The sequence below is a fragment of the Cynara cardunculus genome (assembly GCF_001531365.2).
Source record: "Cynara cardunculus var. scolymus isolate 2C chromosome LG 11, CcrdV1, whole genome shotgun sequence".
NCBI lineage: Eukaryota > Viridiplantae > Streptophyta > Magnoliopsida > Asterales > Asteraceae > Cynara > Cynara cardunculus.
In genome coordinates this window covers 9,321,340-9,343,987 of record NC_037538.1, presented here as the reverse complement: position 1 = coordinate 9,343,987, position 22,648 = coordinate 9,321,340, and the positions used below count along the sequence as shown (strand labels likewise).

Here is a 22,648-nt window from a genome sequence, read left to right as displayed (position 1 = left end):
ATAAACTAAGAATTTTTAGAACTAGAAAACATTAATGATTTATAAGAGTGATAGTATATATAAAAATTTCAATTTTATAAGAATTCTCAATTACTATATTACATTGGATATTTTGAAGATATTTGAACAATTCAATTTAATATTTATTATTTAAAAAAATTCAACTCAACCCAACTTAAAAAAGAAAAAAAAAAGACAACCAAACCCAAATCATACCGGGTGGATTGGTTTGAAATTTTGATAAATCATTTTACAGTCTAGGTTATTACTTATATATATTAGGTGGTACGATTTAACAATCATATTTGGGCAAAAGGTTGATTACCATCAATCTCAATCGGTCTCACTTAATAATCATATCAAATCCAAGGTATAGAAAGACATTGGATTCATTGTGTTGGGTTCAAATGACCATAACCTAATTCCAACATAATATCGAACAGGTTAAAAATTTTACAGCCCAATTAGGTATCTAGTGATTTTAGATTAGGTTAGATTGAATTATTTCAGCTTCAGTCAGCCTAATTCGTTAGATTAATTGATTTTTTATGCACACCTAATTATGGATACTTTAGATCATCTTCAACCGCTATTCTATAATAAAGTATGAAATGTTACAAATTTTGGAGAAAAGAAAAATTATATCTCCAACGGCTACTTTATTTTAGCAATTATGACATTAAATATTGTAACATCCATCTTTCTGATATGCCTTAAATTTATGTTTAAATGTGAGCGTTAGGTTGGAATACCCTTAAATATGTTTGAGTAAGATTTTGGAGTGGTTATATGTTAAGAAATCAAAGTACATTGCGTTTTGGCTAAGTATGTGTTGAAAATATCATTTTTTTTTCAGTATGGTTTTGATCTTTGGGGTCGAACGAAAGACTTTTATGGAATTTGAAGGTTTGGAACTAAGTTTAGAATCATTTGGGAGGTATTAGAAGTGTTGTAGAATTTTTACGCGATTCCGATCATAAAGTCAAATAATTGAGTTAAGGAAAGTATAACGTCTAAGTTACAAATAAGTAAAACTGTTTTTGTTGAGAGATATTTTCTGAAATATTTTTATCATAAGTTTTAGGTTATCTTATTACTAACGCATGGGCGAAAACCTCATCAAAAACGAAGTTCCGAGCAAAAAGTTATGAAATTTTTAGTGTTTTAGTAGTCAAAATGGGTATCAAACCGGGTCAACCCGACCCAACTCAAGTGTAAGACGTGAAAACCCTCAAAACAGCCCCATTTTACCCCCATTTTCACCCAAAATCAGTTATTGGTGTTCTAAGGTGAAAACACACACACTTGAAGCTAATCTAACCGTAAATCAAGTGATTTAACAAGATTTGTGGAGAAATCAAAGGTAAAACTCATCTCATAGTCTTGTTTTTGTTTTATACATAAATTGATTAGTTTTGAATCCATGCATGTGATGATTTTGTAATGAAATTATGTTAAGATTAAGTGTTATTATCTGTTAGTATGTGAAATCCATGGATGAATTGTAAGATTTTTTGAAATGTATAATGTTAACTCAAGAACATGTGTTGACTTTTAGGAGTCAAAATTGAAAGATGAAGAAATTGGTAGAAAATTGATGTTATAATCATGGTTTAGGATTGATTTATTCTGTAATATAGTAAAAATAAGTGAATATGTGAATTTGGAATTGATTGGGCTAGTATTGGTCATGTTTTTGAATGAAAATGGATGTTTTGAGCATATATCAACATGGTTACAGCTCTGTCTTTGAAAAATCATATAAATTCTTATAAAATTTCTAAAATTATGTATAAATAAGCCCTGAAAAGGTAAGAGAAAAGGATACAACTTATCTTTAGAGATTAAATGATGATTTTGAGTTTTAAAAGGTCAAAACAAGTCTGCAAGTTGAGTGTTTAGAATGGAATTCAAAGTAGAGTGCCTTAATTGAAATGAGAATTGTGTGAGTTCTTGACGTGCATCACTAATGAGACTTTGAATATGATTTCCAGGGATTGTTTAATATTGTAAGGAAGTCTTGGAAGTGGTTTTCAACCTTTGAATTGGAATTGGGATTCGACCACTCGGTTTGACATTCGGTTTAATACAACCGAATTGTAATGTGAGTTTACTTGGATATGTGTCTACTATGTGCTATATGTGTATATGTTATATTCTTATGGTCTTGATACTTTTATACCATGATCACTCCTTGTAATGGTTTGTTTGTTGCTTTGTTCTTGTGTTGGGCGCCGGTTGTCGGGCACCTTCGGATCCAGGTGAGACAACCGGAGGGGGCTGTCCCTACTCATCTATCCGGGGATGGAGGATGGTTATTGCAAGAAGATGAGTAGAGGGTTTGTACACCATTTGGGAGTGGAGGAACATGGATTGGTCAGTCAAACCTAATGTTTGTTGGTTGATTTGTACATAAATTGTTGGTTAATGTACTAGCTATGCATAACATGATTATTAGTATCTGATATGTTTGTGAGACAAGTTCATGTGATCGAGTACTCGTTGAAAGTTTATTGCCTTTGTTGTTTCCTTGAGAACCTATGCTTTGATAGCACATGCCTTTGATGATAATTGACTCTTGTACTCAATGACTTCCCTTGTATGTGAAATTATGTGAGATATGATACACATGACATCCATTTAAACTCACTTAACTTTGTTAGCTTATCCTTTTAGTGATAAACATTTCAGGAAAAGAAGATAGGGGTAAAAAGAAAGTTGTTTGACCGTTGATTGTTCACGTCAGAAGCAATGATCGTCATCTTTTGGTACATGGTAGTTTATACTTTTGGGTAGTACTTGTTTAGTCGTCAAAACTTATCTTCGGGTTGATGTTTTCCCGATGAACACTCTTCGGTATTTTAGACGTAAATGTTGGTACAAAACTTATCTTTTGATGGTATATACATGTATCCTGTATTTTGTTGAGATTTGTCTTGTAATTGAACTTAAGAATTATGCGGTAATTGTGCTTTGGTAACATGTGTGTTACAAATATATTAATAAAGCATTCAATACATTTAATAAAATATTATGTCTTTTTACTACACACTTAACTTCAATAAGTTCAATTAGTTAAATATAATTAAAATATTATTCTCTATACTATAGAGTTTTAGAAATTTCTCTAAATTCGAAGATTTTTACAATCGGTCTGCTATTTTCTATTTTAACGTTGAAGATGCTCTCACAAAGTGTAGGCTCGTTCATGACATTTTTTAGGCCCTGGGCGAGATGTGAGAAAGGGCTCTCGATAAGTATGATATTTTTTCAATATATTGTTTTTATCATCAGAAATAACATTGAAGTCATATAATACTGTTTTTTCGAGTATTTTTGGACACAAAATCAATTAATACTCATTTTTAATATTATCTACTAGAACATTTTTATGTGGCATCGATAATTTGTTCCATCATCAAAAACATCTTATGATACACTTTTGGTACATAGAATGACATCATTTGGTGTTAGAAAGTTGATTCTTCTGATTTCCAAGTGACACTATGTAAATAAATGTAAATAGGTTGGTTTTCCATGTCATGTCATTTTAATGTTTTTTAACATCATTTTAAACTTTTATATTATGTTTTCGAATTTGGGAATATTAACATCATTTTAAACTTTTATATTATGTTTTCGAATTTGGGGAGATTAACACCATTTTAAACTTTTATATTATGTTTTCGAATTTGGGAAGATTAACANAGATTAACACCATTTTAAACTTTTATATTATGTTTTCGAATTTGGGAAGATTAACATCATTTTAAACTTTTATATTATGTTTTCGAAATTGGGAATGAAAGAAAAAAATGAGAAAGGAAAAGAAAAATAAAAGAAAGGACAAAAAAAAGTTTTTTGTATTTGTGTTTATAATAAAGAAGATAGAGTAAGGAAAATAATGAAATAAATAATATAATTTGATATAATTTTTTTCCTTTCCTTTTCTTTTCCTTTCTCTAAAAAAAATCTCGAGAACATAATATTTTTCTTCATCTATTACTTTCCTCTCTTTCCTATGTAAAAGAAGACTAAAAAACATAGGGTTAGGGTTAAAACAAACTTTTCTGGAATCATCGATTATATAAATTAAAAAACTCATGTTGGTGATAGTTTGAGATTGTATTCTAGTGCATAAGATTTATACGCTCAATATTAGAAAATAAAGAACAACTATGAAAAAAATATTATAGTTTTATTATTCTAAATATAAATATAAGTTGTACCGTCTCATATGGTTGATAATTTTATCAAAAAATGAGGGTTATGTTAACTAATAACAAGAAAATCTAACATATTTTAATATAAAAAATAGAATTCACGCGAAGATGGAATAATTAAAAGAGTCGATGGGAGATAAATTATGAAAAATATATCAAAGTTTTCGAAGCAAGTAGTTTTAGACGTCGGTTTTAGATAAAAAAAAAACTTAGAAAAATATTAAATAATATTATATAATGAACAACAGATTAACCTCTTTATGTATTTTTTTCTTAAATATGTTTAATTTATACATGTTTGGATCTTTAATAGTTAATGTAGTACCAAAATCTTTCTTTATCATATTAGATACTAATTTTTTTTATATATCTTCTATTTACTAAATTTTTTGAACTATTATTATATATATTAAAAAAATTTGGGCCCCTAATTTTTATGGGTCCTGGGCGTATGCCCGGCCCGCCCTTCCCAGAGACGGCCCTGAGTCAAAGTGATGTTGACCACAATTTGACCGTTGCGGACGTGCTTCCTCCCTTGCCACCAAAATTCTTCTCCAAACACGCACCCACGTCAATTATTCAATTTGCTTTGCGTCACCCGATTGTTGCTATTACTTGATTAAGGTAAATAATATTATTATGTTTGGCGGTCGATAATGGGACTATATATAGGTTGAATTAGTCGGGTTGATGCATTTAAATAATCCAACGTAATGTTGTTATTTGAAACAAATTTGTTTAGGTTCCTATTTCAATTACCAACTTCAACACTTTTTATTTTGATCTAAAAATGAAACTTGCGAATAACTTAAAAGCCTGACAACTTATAATTCATGATATAAATACATTTTGTTTAAAAGATAGAATATTATTTTAATGTGTATGACAAAAATGTTATGTCATAAATATATATGGTCCAATACAAAATTTGGATGTTAAAAGTTGAAAAATGTGTTTTTCGTTTTCAACATAAATCATGATATACATGAAATAAAACCTATGTAACTATTGCTTCAATAAAACCTTATGTAATTAAGATTTGGGTGGGGCCGATTTCAAATGGGTCATTTTTATAATTGGGTTGGTAGCTTTGAATTTCCATAAGACTTTCAATTGTCCTTTAAACCGTCATGTTGTAACCAATTCGGGGCGAGCCCAGACTGCAATTCTCTACAAATTCCATTGATGAGTGATGAATGATGATGACGACGGGTTTTGCATTTTCCCGAACAATCAGACCGTAAACTTTCCCGACCGAACCCACTTTAGCCATCTTTTTACCGTTTCCGTTGGGTGAATATTTTGTACAAGTAAAAGAAAATTATTTGGTGTGTTAAAAAAAGAAAATAAAACAAAAACGAGTGTCCATATTGGCGATAAGGCCCAATAAAGCCCATGCAAGGCCCAATAGAGATCGAAAAAGTACTTGCTCTCGTTGAGAGTCGAACTCAAGACCTCCCGCTTACTAAACGGGTGCTCTAACCAACTGAGCTACGAGAGCTTTGAATGCTTATTTAACAGTTCTTTATTTGAACAAAACTTAACTCTTCTTTCTTCTACAAAATTTACCATCTTTATTTGTTATTTAAGTAATCATTAATTAAAATTTTAGTTTACAAAAAATGTGTGTCCATAGATATATCTATATTATATTATTAAGCAAATTTAGCAAAAGTCTTAAAGTATTAAAATTCTAAATGACCAAAATACCTTTTATACTCACTTTTTTACTTTCTCCTCTCCTCACATACACTCACCCTTTCACAACCATTTTTTTTAAATTATAATTTCAAATTTATACTTTATACCTCTATAATTAATTAATTAATTAATTAATTTACTTTACGTCCTTTACTTTTAAATTTTTCATTTTAAACATTTATCAAATTAACATACATAATTGTATATCAATTAAAACATGTTTAAAAAATATATATTTGTTTTAACAAGTTACACCATTATAATCGTCTCGTTAATACCTTCGAAATGAGTCCAATATTGAATAGTTTTTTAATTAATTATAATATTATATATTATATATACTGTGAAAAAATATTTTTAATATTTACGATTTATACTTTTATAGTTATTTATTTATATATATACTATATATTTTGGGGTTAGGCTGTCCAAATTGCATTGTATAATATGTTTTAAATTAATATGTTCTTGGATTTTTTTGAAATATATATATACATGTATTAATTCAATCTTAATCTGAGTTTCTGGACAAGAAATAGGGTAAGCGGTTGAAATTTCATTCTAAAACCCATCTTTTTTTGTATTTTCATGGCTTATGATATGTTAAATTTGTAGTTTTCTTTATTGGTTTTGAGTGTTTATCTTAAAACTCAAGTTTCTTGATTCTTTGCTTTTGGTGTAAATCGAATACATTTGTGGAGTCGTTTAAATATGTTGGATTTTAAATATATTGGATTTTAAACTGTCATACAATTTTTTCCATCGATAGTCTGTAATTGGAACCATAACTCTTATTTATTCAAATTGTATTAATATGTAAAGAACAAATGTGACCTATATCATCGTTAAATCTTATCTTATAAAACCAGTGAAACTTCAAAATCGTTAAAATTCATGGCTCCCGACGCATTGCACAGATACACAACTAGTTAACTATTTAAAGGCTAATACCACTATATAACAATTAAGTTCACTAATGTCCATTGCTTCTTTTATAAGTTTACAAGGGTGGTGTCTTGCTGGTTTGAGTTTGGCTCCAAAGATCAAAAGTAGCAGAAGGTCTCAGGTTCAAATCCAAGGAGAAATAAAAACCCTTTTGTGGCCGTGGAGGTTCAAATGCGGTGACTACGGGCTATCTGCAAAGCAATTGGTCGTACTGGGATTAGTCGACTCGCATAGCGCGTTGGATTCCCAGGTTAATAAAAAAAAATTACTCCCTGAACTTTTTATATAAATCTTAGTGGTGTAAAAGTAAGGGGCTATTTATCAAACTCTTATCAGGTAAGCGATTATAGAGTGTCATCTACTTTACCAGTAAGCATGATAAATACCAAGAATCTTACTCGATAAGAGTTGTAACAAGGATCAAGAATCTTACCGGATAAGTTAGTGGGGGAAAAGACTCTTACTCCAGTAAGGCTTACCGAATAAAAGACATTTATCCACAATCCATTTTAATGGCCGAAAATGTTACCAGTTACCTGACAAAGTAAATGAAGATGATGACTCTTGTCCATGAACATTTATATGGTAAGTATTTAGTAAATGATCTCTAAGTCTCATTTTTGTCACAAAAAATGACCATAATACTATTATAAAATTTAGGGAATATATCTATGAAAAAACCAAAATCTCAAATAAAATTTAATTTAAGATATAAAACTTAAATAATAAAAATGTGTACCAAGTACTAATTAGTCGTCCAGTGCAATTTTTTTGGCAAGATTGCTCCAGCAACAAACTACACAACATCTTCATACAAAATTGATTCACACATATGTCAAAATGCCATGATGGTAATATAATCAAATTCACAATAGATATGTTGGGAGTTTAGCTCGAATGAGAAGGTTGAGATAGGAATTTGAACCTTTGACCTTCAGAAAGGTTGAATTCTACTGATAATCAAATATTGTTAGAACAAGGGTCTTTTAATAAGTCGTAAATAATGTTGAATCGGTAGAAGAGTTTTGAGTTTGAAGTATCTAATTAAGATTTGCAGGAAAAAAAATAAGCTTCATATATAACAACCAAATATTAAAACATTGGAGAATACTAATGCAATTGATTTTTTTAAAGGTAACTAGAGTCGTACTCGCATCGTGCAGCGAGATACATCTTGATTTTAATGTTTCGTTTTATATTTTGGCTCTATCGATGTTATAATACAATTTTATGTGGTTTTAAGAAAAAATAAAATGTTTTTATTTTTGAATGAAATATTATAAATTTTTAAAAAAATAAGCGAAATTAGTATTAAATCAACTATTTAAAAGTCCTATTTTTTATGTAATTTTTTTAATTTATTCTTTTATTATAATTTAATTTAAGTTTAATAATGAAATAATTTATTTTTGGTTTAATATTGTAAATTTTATAAAGATAATAATTAAGTATTATGTTAGAATTTAATGATTATACTAATTTTATTTTAGATTTTTTATATTTAAAATGAGATGTTTATCATGTATTTGATTGTGTTTATCTGCATTTAGTTACACGAATACAAATATGAGATGAAATCGGATAGGGATGAAATCGTTTAGGGATGAACGGGTTTAAGAGTTTTTAAGAGTTTTAAGAGTTTTTAAGAGTTTTAGCCAAATGCTTTATAAGATAGTATAGATAGTATAGATAATACAATTTCACAGTAAAGTAATTAAAAATAGATTTTAAATTCAAATTCAATAAATATAAAATNTAATGCAACGAGATACATCTTGATTTTAATGTTTCATTTTATATTTTGGCTCTATCGATGTTATAATACAATTTTATGTGGTTTTAAGAAAAAATAAAATGTTTTTATTTTTTAATGTTATAATTTTTTTTAAATAAGCGAAATTAGTATTAAATCAACTATTTAAAAGTCCTATTTTTTATGTAATTTTTTAATTTATTTTTTTATTATAATTTAGTTTTAAGTTTAATAATGAAATAATTTATTTTTGGTTTAATATTATAAATTTTATAAAGATAATAATTAAGTATTCTGTTAAATTCAATGATTATCTTAATTATATTTTAGATTTTTTATATTTAAAATGAGATGTTCATATTGTATTTGATTATGTTTATTTGCAGTTAGTTACACGAATTCAGATATAGAGCTTTAATAAGTTGTACTTATACACACTCTACTTGCAATCTTTGAGTTTTAAGTAATATGCATTAATAAACAGTACTTTACGCATAAAAATGATTTTTAAGAGTTTTTGTCAAATGCTTTATAATATAGTATAGTTTATTTTTGAATGAAATATTATGAAATTTTAAAAAAATAAGCCCAATTAGTATTAAATCAACTATTTAAAAGTCCTATTTTTTATGTAATTTCTTTAATTTATTCTTTTATTATAATTTAATTTAAGTTTAATAATGAAATAATTTATTTTTGGTTTAATATTATAAATTTTATAAAGATAATAATTAAGTATTCTATTAAATTCAATAATTATCCTAATTATATTTTATATTTTTTATATTTAAAATAAGATGTTCATCATGTATTTGATTATGTTTATCTGCAGTTAGTTACACGAATTCAGATATAGAGCTTTAATAAGTTGTACTTATGCACAATCTATTTACAATCTTGAATTTTAAATAATATGCATTAATAAACAGTACTTTACGCATAAAAATGGTTTTAAAGAGTTTTTGTCAAATGCTTTATAATATAGTATATACTAGAAAAAGTGAAAATGAAACGTACAAATTTATTCAAGTAGTATTGGGCTAAAGTGAACAATATTAAAACATAAAGGTTTAAATGTAACATTTATGAAAACATCAGGGATGTGTATGGATTATAGCAGTATATCAATAACGTACCCCTTATATATACATTGGAGCCCTTAGCAGGAAAGTTTGGTGGAGAGTTCCTCTGCTCTCTCTCTCTCTCTAGAAATTACACCTCTTTCTCCTCTGAAATCAAAGCTATACATACACAAAATCTGTATTTCTACACGGATGATCAAATCCATAACCGGATTTTGCCTAAAAAGTTGGGGATTGTTTCTTATTTGAGGTAAGTTTGGACGTTTATTTTCTGGATCAACGAAAATGGACCCAAATTCATGGGCTCGTCTCTCTACTTATAACTCTTCTTCCAGGCGTTATCCATCTCGATCAGGTTTGTGTTTTTTCTTTGTTAATTTGATTTGATTTTTGTGAAATCGCGTGACAGATTGAATTTTTTTTAGGATTTCACTGTTGTTTACTTTGATTTTTAAGTGTATATCTAGTTCTGCAATTAATTAATACAGATTTATTCGATGTTACAATCGATGTGTTATATTTGTGTGTCTTGCGATTTTTCACTAACAAATGTAAAGGAAATTGTTGTGGTATCTACCCACGTTCTTCTAAAAAAAATCTAGGGTTTCCATTTTTATTGTGTTTTATGGGGGAAATTGTGATTATTATATATGCACTCTCATACACATATAAACACGTTTCCATGTGAGCAGTGATCGACGATGGTGTTATCGTTGTGCTTTTACGGGGAAAATTCGATGACATCATTCGTCTGTTGTTCTGTAAACTATTCTGGAACATTTGATGTCAAATATGATAGTAGGTAAGTGAAGAATATGTACATCATGTGATTGTATTAGTCGCTCAATTGGATCTGGAAGATGAAATGGAAGTTTGAGATTTTAAATTTGAATATGGAAAATTTGAGTGTAAGAAATTTTAACAATAAAGAGAACAAGTCTTCAATTTGAAACCGGATGGGTTGGCTACAATACGAGACTTTTAAACTAGCATGAAGAAGTGAAGTAATCAATGAATTCTTGGACATGGATAGCTTGTGGTCATGCTATCCAGTCAAGTTCTTTGGTACATTTTTTTCTGAGAGGAGTTCTTTGGTACATTTAACATCCCAAATTTCTATTCAAGATCTTTGACATACTCAGATATCCTTTTCTACTCCCATCTTCTTTTTCCAAGCTTCCTTTTCTAGTTGCTGCATCCAAATGTTTATGCTGGAAATCAGATGACAAACATTGTTGATGGTTAGTTACTTAATCTAAGGCCTTCGGATAAAAAATGTCCCTCCATTTGGAGGTTTACGGGAACGCTTTGGAAGGTAAAATATTTTTGAGATGAATATGTGGCTCTGGGACATAGGATTAGAAATGTGGATATACAAGAGGATGTTGGGGTGGCATTGGTTGAGAAGAAGCTGAGGCAACACTGTTGGAGGTGTTATGGAACCTTTAGTCATCTCAAACGTGGATTTCTAAATCTACTGGATAAAAGACGTACCAAGAAAAGGGATGTAATTAGAGGTAGATATTGACGAGATTAACATGATGGCATTGGTAACTAGCTAATATCTGTTGCATGAGTGGTGTATAATCTGTTGCATGAGTGGTGTATACTGTATACTAACAGAGTTTTCTTTAGATATGGGTTGTATGAGTGCATGGAAGGACACAATTCATGTCCAAAAGCCTAGGGCAATTATCTAATTATGTTTGTTCCTGGATTGCACCTTCTTACATGTCTTTTAGCCTATCCCAATTAGTTTGGGATAAATGACTTGTTACATCGCACCGTGTTGCTCCAACATCCTAAAGGATATTCTGTTTTTTTAATATAAAAACAATCCATCTGTCTCTGGCTGTTGGCACAAGTTCACCTTTACATTCACATATTATCTTCTGCACTGAAACTTGCGTTTATATAGTTTATTTCATCGTGCTGTTGTTTGACTGCTCTATATCGCTTGGAAAATTTCTTTCTTATTGATTTTGATGTAGTGAAATTCATTTTGATTCTCACATTCATGTTTCTCAGCAGATGCATTTCATCTCGTGGAAGAAACTGATGGTGATGACCCAAGGCCTGAGTATTTGTGCCCATTCTGTGCGGAGGATTTTGACATTGTGGGTCTTTGTTGTCATATTGATGAAGAGCATACAGTTCAAGCAAAGAATGGGGTATCATTAGCTTTTATTGCTTTCTTTTTTCATTCAACTAACCTCTGAAATGTTATTCATCATCTAATTTTTTTGTACATTAGTTTTGAGATGTAAAAAATTGTAGAACTCTATCTAGTATACAAATAGTACTCTATGTGAATTTGTTTTTTTAAAACAAATATGATATGGGAATTTTTTTTTTATAATTTCTAAAGTTTTGTAATTCTTTAACAAGCATGGATTTTATAGGTGATTAAACATGAAATAGTAACATCTCCAAGGTTTTTTTTTTCTTTTTTTATTGTATTTGGTTAGGGCTGGTATTCTCTTCTGTAGCATTTGTTGCATTGTGGAACGTATCTTGTTCCTTTTCAGTAGCATGCTTGCATACTAAGCTTGTTTTTATGCTATAAATGCAGGTGTGCCCGATATGTGCAAAAAGGGTGGGAACTGGTTTGGTTAGTCATATTACCATGCAGCATGGAAGTCTTCTCAAAATATCCTTCTATTGAAGTCATTCCTTTATAACATTTTGGATGCTTTGCTTATAATTACAGTTTATGTTTTATCCTGGGTAACGTTGGAACTTATTTAGGTTCTCTCTGTTCTGGCTGTTTATCATTTGCATTTGGTGGGTTATGTTCATATGTTTGAGAAGAGAAGTGAAGATACAACAGAAAATGAAGACAATCTGTCCATTTTGTGGGTCCCATTGATATTGTAACGTTCATTTACTTTTAGCTTTGCAATAGTCTCTTGGATTTCTACTTTCAACTTGTGGGATTGTTGCGTTTCCTTGACTAGATATCACGTTCAACGCAAGAGGAGGTTCCGTAGAGTTGGACCCAACTCAACTCTTTCTATTTTAAAGAAAGAGTTACGAGAAGGAAACCTGCAGTCTCTTCTTGGAGGTTCTTCATTCTTGGTCCCATCGTCCATGAACACAGAGCCCGATCCGTTGTTATCTTCTTTCATGCACAATACTGCTGTTGAACCGTTACAAGATCTCAATCATTCCTCTACTGTGGAAATGTCCATAGTAGAAAGCTCAAATAAAGACTTGTCAGCAAGGTACGAGCTATGGCAATTCTTGAATTAGAACAAATCTCTATTCTTTGTCAACAACTGATGGAAAATGCAGGTGGTAAACTTTTATCATTTGTAGTTCTTATAATATTTTTTCTTTAATAACCTATTTTGCATTTTGTTTACTTGGCTAATCTTCTTTGATTTCGTTTTTTACATATATACTAAAAAGAGGACAATGGTCAATAAATTGATAGGATGATGTTTTTAAAGAGACTTATTACTTAGGCTGGAGAGATTCACTTGCACCATCAGCCGGAGTTTATCTGGTGAATCTTTACTGATATGAGGTTGTAAATATATATTGCAGGAGTGAAAAACATCAGGGTGGTAGACTTTCTGGTGAAGATGAGGAGGAGAAGGGTCGGCGAAGTGCGTTTGTGCAAGGGCTGCTGTTGTCGACTTTCCTGGATGATGATTTATAAGCTACATGAAACCACTGCCTAATATCCAGAGTATCCATCGTATCTAAGTAAAGATCGACAAGAGAGGTACCACGTGCTGAATTTCCATCGCTAGATGGTGTAAACAAGAGGAACGCAAATCTTGTAATGTATTAAGAATCCAGATATATATGATGCTTAATTCATAATAGATACATGCGAACTTGGCTGCTTATGTGTTATTGTTCTGGACCCAAGTCTATATTACCTCTGGGTTCGATCTTGATAGGCTTGATCGGACCAAGATGTTCATGGGGATCTAGTTGCTTCGGTTTGAGGTTAGAATCCCTTCGTGGGTAATAAGTTAATTTACAAAGGGTAATAATTTTCTACAGGTGATCAAGATTTTATTCATTTACGAAGGGTAGTAATTTTTAAATAAATTTTCAACATGATTCTTTAAAGTGAAAAAAGTACAAATGTTGAAAGTCGAATCTTGGCATGAGCAAAAGAGACCGGTCGACCTAATTTGCAAACATGTACAAGATTTGCAGCGACCTCATGTTGTTGAGAAAAGAGAGACCTAAGGTCACATATGAGCAAATAAGAGACTTCCAAGCTTGTGTCGTTACAGTATTATGTGGGTGTTGCTACAATATTACTTTTTTTGGCTTAATATTATTGATTAGGCATTTAAGACATTAAAAAAAATCCAGACATAAGAAAATTTGGACCATTATAAATCATGGCGTTCAGTAAGTGTGTTGTTTTACATGATTCTAAAAACGGATAGTTTCTCTTCCAAAAATAACGTCTTCCGTCAAGGAATGCATTAAATATTTACCAAAAAGGTCCAAGACGGTAAATGGTCTCGTAAGAATTAAAGTTTGAGCACAGTAAGCTCCCTATACTCGAAATACACCATGAAATCCAGATTCATCATGGCATCTCCAGCCACAAGAAAAAGCAAGGCTAATAATTAGTTTGAATTTAGCACAAAAATCATTAGTTTACACAGTTTGTACACACACTACTACTGTACTAAATCAAACAGCAGCCCCAACATGGACTATTGCTATCACCAAAAACAAAAACATTTCGTCAGTTTTACTCCTTCCTATCTCTTTCTTTCTTTTACCACCTACTTTCACCGCCAAAACTCATGGTTTTTGAAAAACATGAAATCCGGGTGATACACATTCAAATTCCGCAGCCAGTTTTCAGTCGACTGCATCAGGGAGTTCACTTTTTCGGTACCATGAATCCCACTTTGGGTCCAATCGGAACTCTTGAACTTGTAAACAGCCAGTCCAAAGATTGGCAACAATATCCGCCACACATCATCAACCTCAATTACACTTGACCCATGAGCCCCATCCACACCTGGATCACACAAAATTCACAACCTTAGATCCAGTCCATCAACTATTAAAACACACTAAAAGATACAAGCTTTATAACCACCAAGATTTCAATCAGAGATGCAAAAAGAGAGAGAGATGGAAGGATACTTCTTGAAGGTGTTGATAGAGAATGGAAAGTTAGGAAACTGGCATCAAGATTCTGCAGAGATGGACCCACAGGTATTCTGTATATGGGATACCAAGCAACTGAAACCCAACTTGATTGAGTCAGATCACAGCTCCTATATGTTTTCAGTTCCGGAAACTTTGATGCAAGATCCGATATCTATTCACAACCCATAATCAAATAATAATATTAGTAATCAAGTGAATTATCATGGGAGCATCAAGTATATCTCAAACATCTATAAATAAAGGCAGGATGACAAAATCCTGCGGATCCAAGTGTTTGATTACACCCTTCAATAATATCAAGATACAGGAATGTTGTCAACCCAAATTAGTACAACCGAATCATTGTAATGATGACAATCAACAGAAAGTGACTTTAGATAAAGAAAGTAGCTCAGAAAGAAAGTGTTGCACTTTTCATGGATGGAGGGACTAAAAGATATGCATATTTCAATGACCATTAACAAAATATCTTGAATACCTTTCAAAAAAAAGGCAGAGGTTTTGTGGACCAAATTCATTTGAACAACTGTCGTTAACAGTCAAATAAGTATATTTGTTGTTAAAAAAAAGTTACCCAGAAAGAAAATCTTGCAACTTGAAGAGATGGAAGTGTGCCACATATGCACAACTATCAACCAAATATCTTATATATCCTTCGATAATAACAAAAAGTAGAATCATATGGACTCAGTTAAGAATCAACGACTGTTATGAAGATGACAATCAGCAAAGCAGCAATTTTAGAGAATACCAACACTTTAAAGACAATCAAGTATCTATTATTGTGGACCCAAATCAGTATCAAAAGATCATTGTGAAGATGGGAATAGAGAAACAAGTAAATTTTCAATTAGAAAGGATCGCCCTAAAAGAAAACGCTAAAATTATCAAAGAGAGGTGTGGAGGTATAGAATATGCAAACTTGAATGACTTGCCTTGTCAGCTAAAGGTGCACGATGATAAGGTAAAGCACGCTCAAAGTATTCAAATATCAAAAGCCCAGGTGGGTTTCTAATCTCGCCTTCCTCAATGCCATCTCCCGCAAAAGGATCACTTCTGAGCATGAGTTTATTAAAACTCTCTGCAATAGAACCAACGTTTTCTTGAACTCGAGGTCTAAGACCAACTGATCCAGGCTCATAGCTTCCATCACTACTCGTCGCTCTTGATGAATCAGAGTCACTTTCCTCACCAGGCCTTCTGTTCAAAATATAAAGAATTTTGTCAAGTTATAGAATTACCGTATTGGAGAATTACCCTTCGATAAGAGGCTTCTTTAGGTAAGTCTATGATTGCTGGTCCAAATATTTCAACCAGACAACCATAACAAAATGTAGACTTGCAATATTTTACTCAAAAGTCATTTGAACAAAACCACCATAACAAGAAAAAAACTGAACTAGTTTTCTCAATTCTGGGCATCAAAAGGATCACTTTCAGGCCAAGGTTTAAATGCATCAATTGGATTTCAAAGGCAATAAAATACTACAGGGAGATAATTCATGGTCCTAAATGTACATAATTTAAAAAAAGCATCAAACAACAATCTAAATAAGATAGATTGACATAAAATAAAACAAATGGAGAATTAAACAATCCATTATCTCAACATAGACGTGCATGTTATAATTTGCACACTTGGAATTTAGGTGCATAGAAGCCTTACCAGAGAACGGAAGAACATAAACAGCATTAACAATACATACAATCATCAATGAACAAATGTCATTGAAATGAGAAAGAATGAGATGTAATACACATGCTGGAAACCCTGCAACCCTGCACCTAACATTTTCGCCTTGTGGGTGAGTGGGTCCCATTTATATGGTGTGAAATGAAAGAAAGATGAATTACAGATCCAGTTTATCTGATCCCGGAATAAATCAACCGGAATAAATCAACAGGGGATCCACCACAGAGAATAAGAGGAAAATGATGCAGATGATTGTAACCTAAACCGCTGTAGCATATATTGCAAATACCACTTAGCTTACTGAACCGCCTAACAACACACAATCAAACCTTGATGTAATATAACGAATCTGTATTCAAACTACTGATAAGGTATCTAGAATTTGATTCAAACCACAGACCACTAAATCAATTTATCAAACGTTCAGCTTGAATGACACCTCCTCTCTGCTTCCTAGGTATTCAATAGATAAGAGGAAGGAGGTTTCCAGGTTCAAGCCCCTTTCTCCCCTTGTCCATTAAAAAATATCCTTAGTAAACAAAAACTCTAAAGAAACCCACCTTATGCTTGTTACGGGTGCTGATGGATCTACATATAGCTGAATGGCAGACAAATATGGCACATAGTATTGCACAACAGAGTCGCTTTCATTCAACACAAGAGGAACTCCAGCTCCATATGCGCTCCATTCCTTTAAGGATTCCCAAAGATCACCAAGTATGAAGTATGGGTTGTAATATTTATCTTGATCCCTCCATCCCTTCATGCTAGTCTACATATCTCAAGAAAACAATAAATCAAATCATCTTTTTTACACCATCTAATGAACTGAAAGACACAAAAAACCTCCAATTAATCTTTTTGGCAAAAAATGCAGTTCATATAGCAATTAAATATTCTGAAAGATGAGTTTATGTCATGCAAGAAGCATCTAGATTTACAAATCAAAGTAGCTAGCTAGATATTTGTCAAGTTAACTATAAGGTTTCTCATAAACAAAGAGCATCTAATTGCTGAATAGAATGGATCCTCCAACCTAACAGCAAACAGAAACCAAAGACTCCATCAAAGTGACTCAGGAAAACAACATCAAGTATTGCAAAATCCATTTGAAAGTCCAGACAACAAACAACACACACCATTCACGGTACTTCATGTTTATGGTGATCCACTTCACGAAATTACAGATAGTCGCAAAATAAAAGATCAAGAATAGCTTAACTGAACGTCTTATGTTAAAATTATCCAATTAGAAGTCCCTTCATTGGAAGCAACAGATGTAAGCAATCAAGAAACCCCAATAACAAAGAAAGTTATCGTTTCACAAATCAACTATGTGAATGTTAATACAATAATTGACCCATTAGATAGCATTTATAACTCATAACATTTCAACATATACTGCAAGCCAACCTTCAATTTAAACCAAAGCCCATCAGTAAGTTTCACAGCAGGAATCTCACATTCTGTCAAATTTGAATAACCAGCAAATGATGCATTTGGACAGGGTGTAAACATACACAGACAATGAATTTAAAAAATGATCAATTAATCTAATGCCAAAATTTCACATTATGTCGATTACCCATAACTCATCAAGAAATGCAGGGGAACATCGTCTTTATGATAGTTTTCTTAAATCTTGTTTCGATACCTTAGAAAAATGCTGAGCCGTGACAATTGGAGTCGTGTGCTTCATGAACCGATCCAAATTAGTCGTCACGACACTAATGTTGCTACTCAGCAAAGACTCAGATTGCTGCTGCTTTTCCTGATGGCGTGGGGGTTGTACTTTCTGCTCTTCTTGTTGTACTTGCTTCTGCTGTTGCTGATTGTACCTTCTCATCGCCGGTGGGCTGTAAAATCTGTCCTCTCGGACCCGACTCCGACCCGAATTCGACATGAAACAAATTTGAGGGTTTCAAGTGGTGATCACGACAACCCAGATGGAAAATATATACAGATATAAACCTGTATATATATATTCTATATGCAATACGATTTTACGTATATCAATGAACGTTTTTGCATGAAACTGATGGACTCTTCAATCGAATTAAAGGGGTTGTTTTTATCGAAACTCAGGAATTGGTCTCTTGTAAAGCTTCTGGTGCGATCGAAGTTTTACGAAATTCTTTAATTAGGGTTTTGGAGAGAGAGAGAGAGAGGGAGAGAGAATTGAAGAGGGAGGGAGAGAGAGAAATGGTCTGAGGGAAGGTTATTGTTTTGACGAGTGGAAGACGAAGGGACTAAACCGACTAAAATTGAGGGTGCACTCTTGCTACCGTGTGCCTTGTCCCAATGGATTATTATTTACTTCACTTACCAAAGTGACCTAAACTTCTGTTCACGAGAACTCGCATTACATATAATTACATAAATGGTCCTCAAACTATTTTTTAACTTATAATTTTTCCACTTAAAGTTTTCAATCTTACACTACAGTCCCTGAACGAATGTGTAAGCATATAACTTGAACTTCTTTGTAACGGTTTTCTGGTAAAAAATGGTCTTTGGGGTTACTTACTTTGAAAATAAAATGTGCAATTTTTTATTTTTTTATAATTATGGATTTTAGGCTAATATACACGTATGTGGATTAATCTCATTAGATTTTTTTTAGTTAGCATGCACACAAACACTTCAATAACACTAAAATTTCATTCGTTCTAAGAGGGTGTTTGGTTCGCAGATTTTGAAGAAATCTGATGGAATTGGAATTGGAATTGGAATGTTGAATTTCATTGACCAAATTTCATTCTCTCGTTTGGTTCATTCTTTTTCACGAAAGTAGTAATTAAAATCCTACAAATTCCATAAATAAAGGAATTTAAGTTTTTCTTAGCAACTACATGGTATTTTTGATGGAATGGAATTCTCAATCTTCATTATACAAATTATGCCCTAGACTCAATATACTATAATCTCATAAAATCCAATACGACCATCGTCGACCACCGTTAATCTGAATCACCGTCAACCACCGCCATCTGAATCACCGTCAACCACCGCCTTCTGAACCACCTGTTGACCATCGTCATCTGAACCACCAATTTGAACCACTGCCGACCACCACCGACCTGTACCACTGCCGACCACCACTGACCTGAACCACTGCCGATCTGAACCACCACTGATCTGATCCACCACATATCTGATCCACCGTTGATCTGAGCCACCGTCGATCATCGCCATCTAAACCACCATGGACCACCACCGATCTGAACCATTGTCGACCATCACCATCTGAACCACCATAAACCATCATCGATCTGAACGACTGTCAACTACTATCGATCTGAATCATCGCCAACCACCCTGACCATCACTGATATGAACAACCACCGATTTGATCCACCCCCGATCTGAACCACCGTTGATATGAACCACATTCGACCACCGGCGATATGAACCACATTCGACCACCGCCACCTGAACTACCACTGATTTGAACCACTGCCCAACCATCGGCTACCACCGACGATCTGAATGCATGTCGAACACCGTTGACCACCAATCATTTGAACGACCATTGATCTGAACCACCGATGACCACCTCCATCTGAACCACCGCGGACCACCATTGATCTAGACCACTGTCAACCACCGCCATCTGAACCATTATAGACCACCACCGATCTGAACCACCGCCAACCATCATCGATCTAGTAACATTGTTTGGCTTATGCTTATATCTGGATTGTGTATTTTATATTATTTTATATATTAATTAATTATTTTATTAGAGTATTTTTATTTTTAAAAAAATCATAAAAGGGCATTTCGGTCATTTACCAATATTTTTATTTCAATTCCAAAGCTACATTGTGTGAACCAAACAGACATATTCCAATTCCTCAACAGATTCCATTTTAATGTATGTCAACCAAACAGGTAGTCAAACCTGACAACATTTCATTCCATATTTTCCAAAGTCAAATTTCTTTATCATATCTAATTTCATCCAAAAACATTATGCGAACCAATATCACTTAAGACTGGAAAGCCAAGTTTACCAGTACAGATGTCAACAAGGTCAAGGGTACCAGGGACCCCTATCCCTATTGCCATCCCCACCAAAGAATCGAAGATTTTCTTCGAAGATTCCCATCCTCATTTAATTCACAGATTTCTCCGGTCAAATTGGACTCAAATATCAAATTCTCGGTCGAATAAATGTTTTCTTTGCCATCCTTGTTTACCAAAAACATTATCCTTTTTAACATAGCTTTTGATTTGACATAATTCTACACTTTGAATCAAACCACCGTAACAACACCATCAATTAAGGCATTGGCATTGCAATCATATAATTATACACTCCACCATTGATTAAAACCATCCCCTACTGATTTTTCATAACAAATAATCATAATTTAAAATCTTTAAATAAAATTAGATTCATTTCCATCTGTATCTCTATTTTGAAAATTACAATGTTCTTTATCCTATTAATTTTTTTTAATACAATTTATAAAATATTATCAATCTCACTTCTAAATATTTAATTTTAATGATTCTCATCTATACAAAATAGAATAAGGGCCTATTTACTTGCTTCTTATAGGCTCTTATCTTGGTAAGAGGTGACTTGTTTACCAAAAAAAAAATTTGACCTCTTACCATAATATCATTGCTGACCGTCCTCTTTCCCTAGTAAGAGGTTGATATGTTCCTTACTAGAGTAAGAGGTAACCATCCTGGTTATACCCATCACTTTTGAAAAGAAAAAAAAGGTATTCAACAGTAAGTAATGCATGTTCATACCTTATTCAAACATGACTCTATAAATGTCACATTTGCAACATCTCGTGTATGTGGGTATCAGTTCGGTTCCAACCCCTCCCAAGGAATGAACATCTAGAAAGAAGGAAGAAGAAAGAAAGAAGAAGTGGGTTTTGTCAAACCTCCTTTTTCTATTTCTATGTTAGTGTGCTAGTCGCTATGTGACAATAATTTTTTACCATTATCAACCAATTTTTAATATTTCAATTTTCTTTTATAATAATTACTAATAAAAAATATTCTAAACGTTCAAATTGATCTATAATATTATATTTTAGTGGTATCAGAAAAAATATAACATAACATTAAATGTATCTTCAACTATTTTGATATATTATAACTTTGATTTGGTTCCGATATGCATTATTGTATAGGGTACAAAATAAATTTTTACTTGGTCAGTACTTAATACAAAACATATGATAAACATTAAATTTTTAATCAACACATATTCCAATCAGATCTCTTATCATAATTAGACCTCTTATAATAGTAATCACTTATCTAGTTATCTACAAGTTTGGGCAAACATCCCCCAAGTCATTGCCCTTTTTAATTAATCATTTAAAAAAAAATCTTCAAATTTGAAGATTTTCATCATCTCTATCCTACTTTTTCTATTTTAAATAACTATAAAAAAAATCTCGAACATCTTTATTTTTAAAGAAACTGTTAAAAGAAATCTAATTTTATGATAAGAGAAAAGCATTTACTTTGTATTTTGGTTTTTACCACGTGATATGCATGGCACCTTTGTGTGATGGCCGATGGGGGCATTATTTGATGAGATCGTTTGAAATCTATACTATCTTATAAATCATTTGACTAAAACTCTTAAAAACTCCTAAACCCGTTCATCTCTAAACGATTTCATCCCTATCCGATTTCATCCCATATCTGAATTCGTGTAACTAATTGCAGATAAACACAATCAAATACATAATAAACATCTCATTTTAAATATAAAAAATCTAAAATATAATTAGTATAATCATTAAATTCTAACAGAATACTTAATTATTATCTTTATAAAATTTATAATATTAAACCAAAAATAAATTGTTTTATTATTAAACTTAAATTACATTATATATATATATATATTATAAATCATTTGACAAAAACTCTTAAAAACCACTTTTTATGCGTAAAGTACTGTTTATTAATGCATATTACTTTGTGCGTATGTACAACTTATTAAAGCTCCATATATGAATTCGTGTAACTAACTGCAGATAAACACAATCAAATACAGGATAAACATCTCATTTTAAATATAAAAAATCTAAAATATAATTAGGATAAT

The 22,648-nt window shown here is 31.9% G+C and overlaps 2 protein-coding genes and 1 non-coding gene across 5 annotated transcripts; 1 reads left to right on the top strand and 2 right to left on the bottom strand.

The window, feature by feature from the left end:
* Window positions 1-5,650: 5,650 nt before the first annotated feature.
* TRNAT-AGU lies at window positions 5,651-5,724 on the bottom strand. The gene has a single exon. It is a non-coding gene; the product is annotated as a tRNA-Thr (tRNA).
* A 4,078-nt stretch (window positions 5,725-9,802) lies between these two features.
* LOC112521230 (protein DEHYDRATION-INDUCED 19 homolog 4-like) lies at window positions 9,803-13,561 on the top strand. 2 transcript variants are annotated; one of them, XM_025129966.1, is made up of 5 exons: window positions 9,803-10,059; window positions 11,736-11,875; window positions 12,277-12,354; window positions 12,669-12,928; window positions 13,254-13,561. In XM_025129966.1, the coding sequence occupies exons 1-5, from the start codon at window positions 9,990-9,992 to the stop codon at window positions 13,366-13,368; spliced, it is 663 nt and encodes a 220-aa protein (XP_024985734.1). In that variant the 5' UTR covers window positions 9,803-9,989; the 3' UTR covers window positions 13,369-13,561. The 2 variants fall into 2 exon arrangements, with proteins under 2 accessions (XP_024985734.1, XP_024985733.1); XM_025129965.1 differs by having other exon boundaries at window positions 11,733-11,875.
* A 744-nt stretch (window positions 13,562-14,305) lies between these two features.
* On the bottom strand, window positions 14,306-18,738 carry LOC112520619. Of its 2 annotated transcripts, none has more exons than XM_025129014.1 (5): window positions 18,212-18,738; window positions 17,118-17,329; window positions 15,800-16,064; window positions 14,838-15,015; window positions 14,306-14,709 (listed from the first exon to the last, which is right to left on the bottom strand). In XM_025129014.1, exons 1-5 carry the CDS (start codon window positions 18,458-18,460, stop codon window positions 14,474-14,476), a joined length of 1,140 nt encoding a protein of 379 aa, XP_024984782.1. In that variant the 5' UTR covers window positions 18,461-18,738; the 3' UTR covers window positions 14,306-14,473. The 2 variants fall into 2 exon arrangements, with proteins under 2 accessions (XP_024984782.1, XP_024984783.1); XM_025129015.1 differs by having other exon boundaries at window positions 15,800-16,061.
* Between the last annotated feature and the right edge of the window lie 3,910 nt (window positions 18,739-22,648).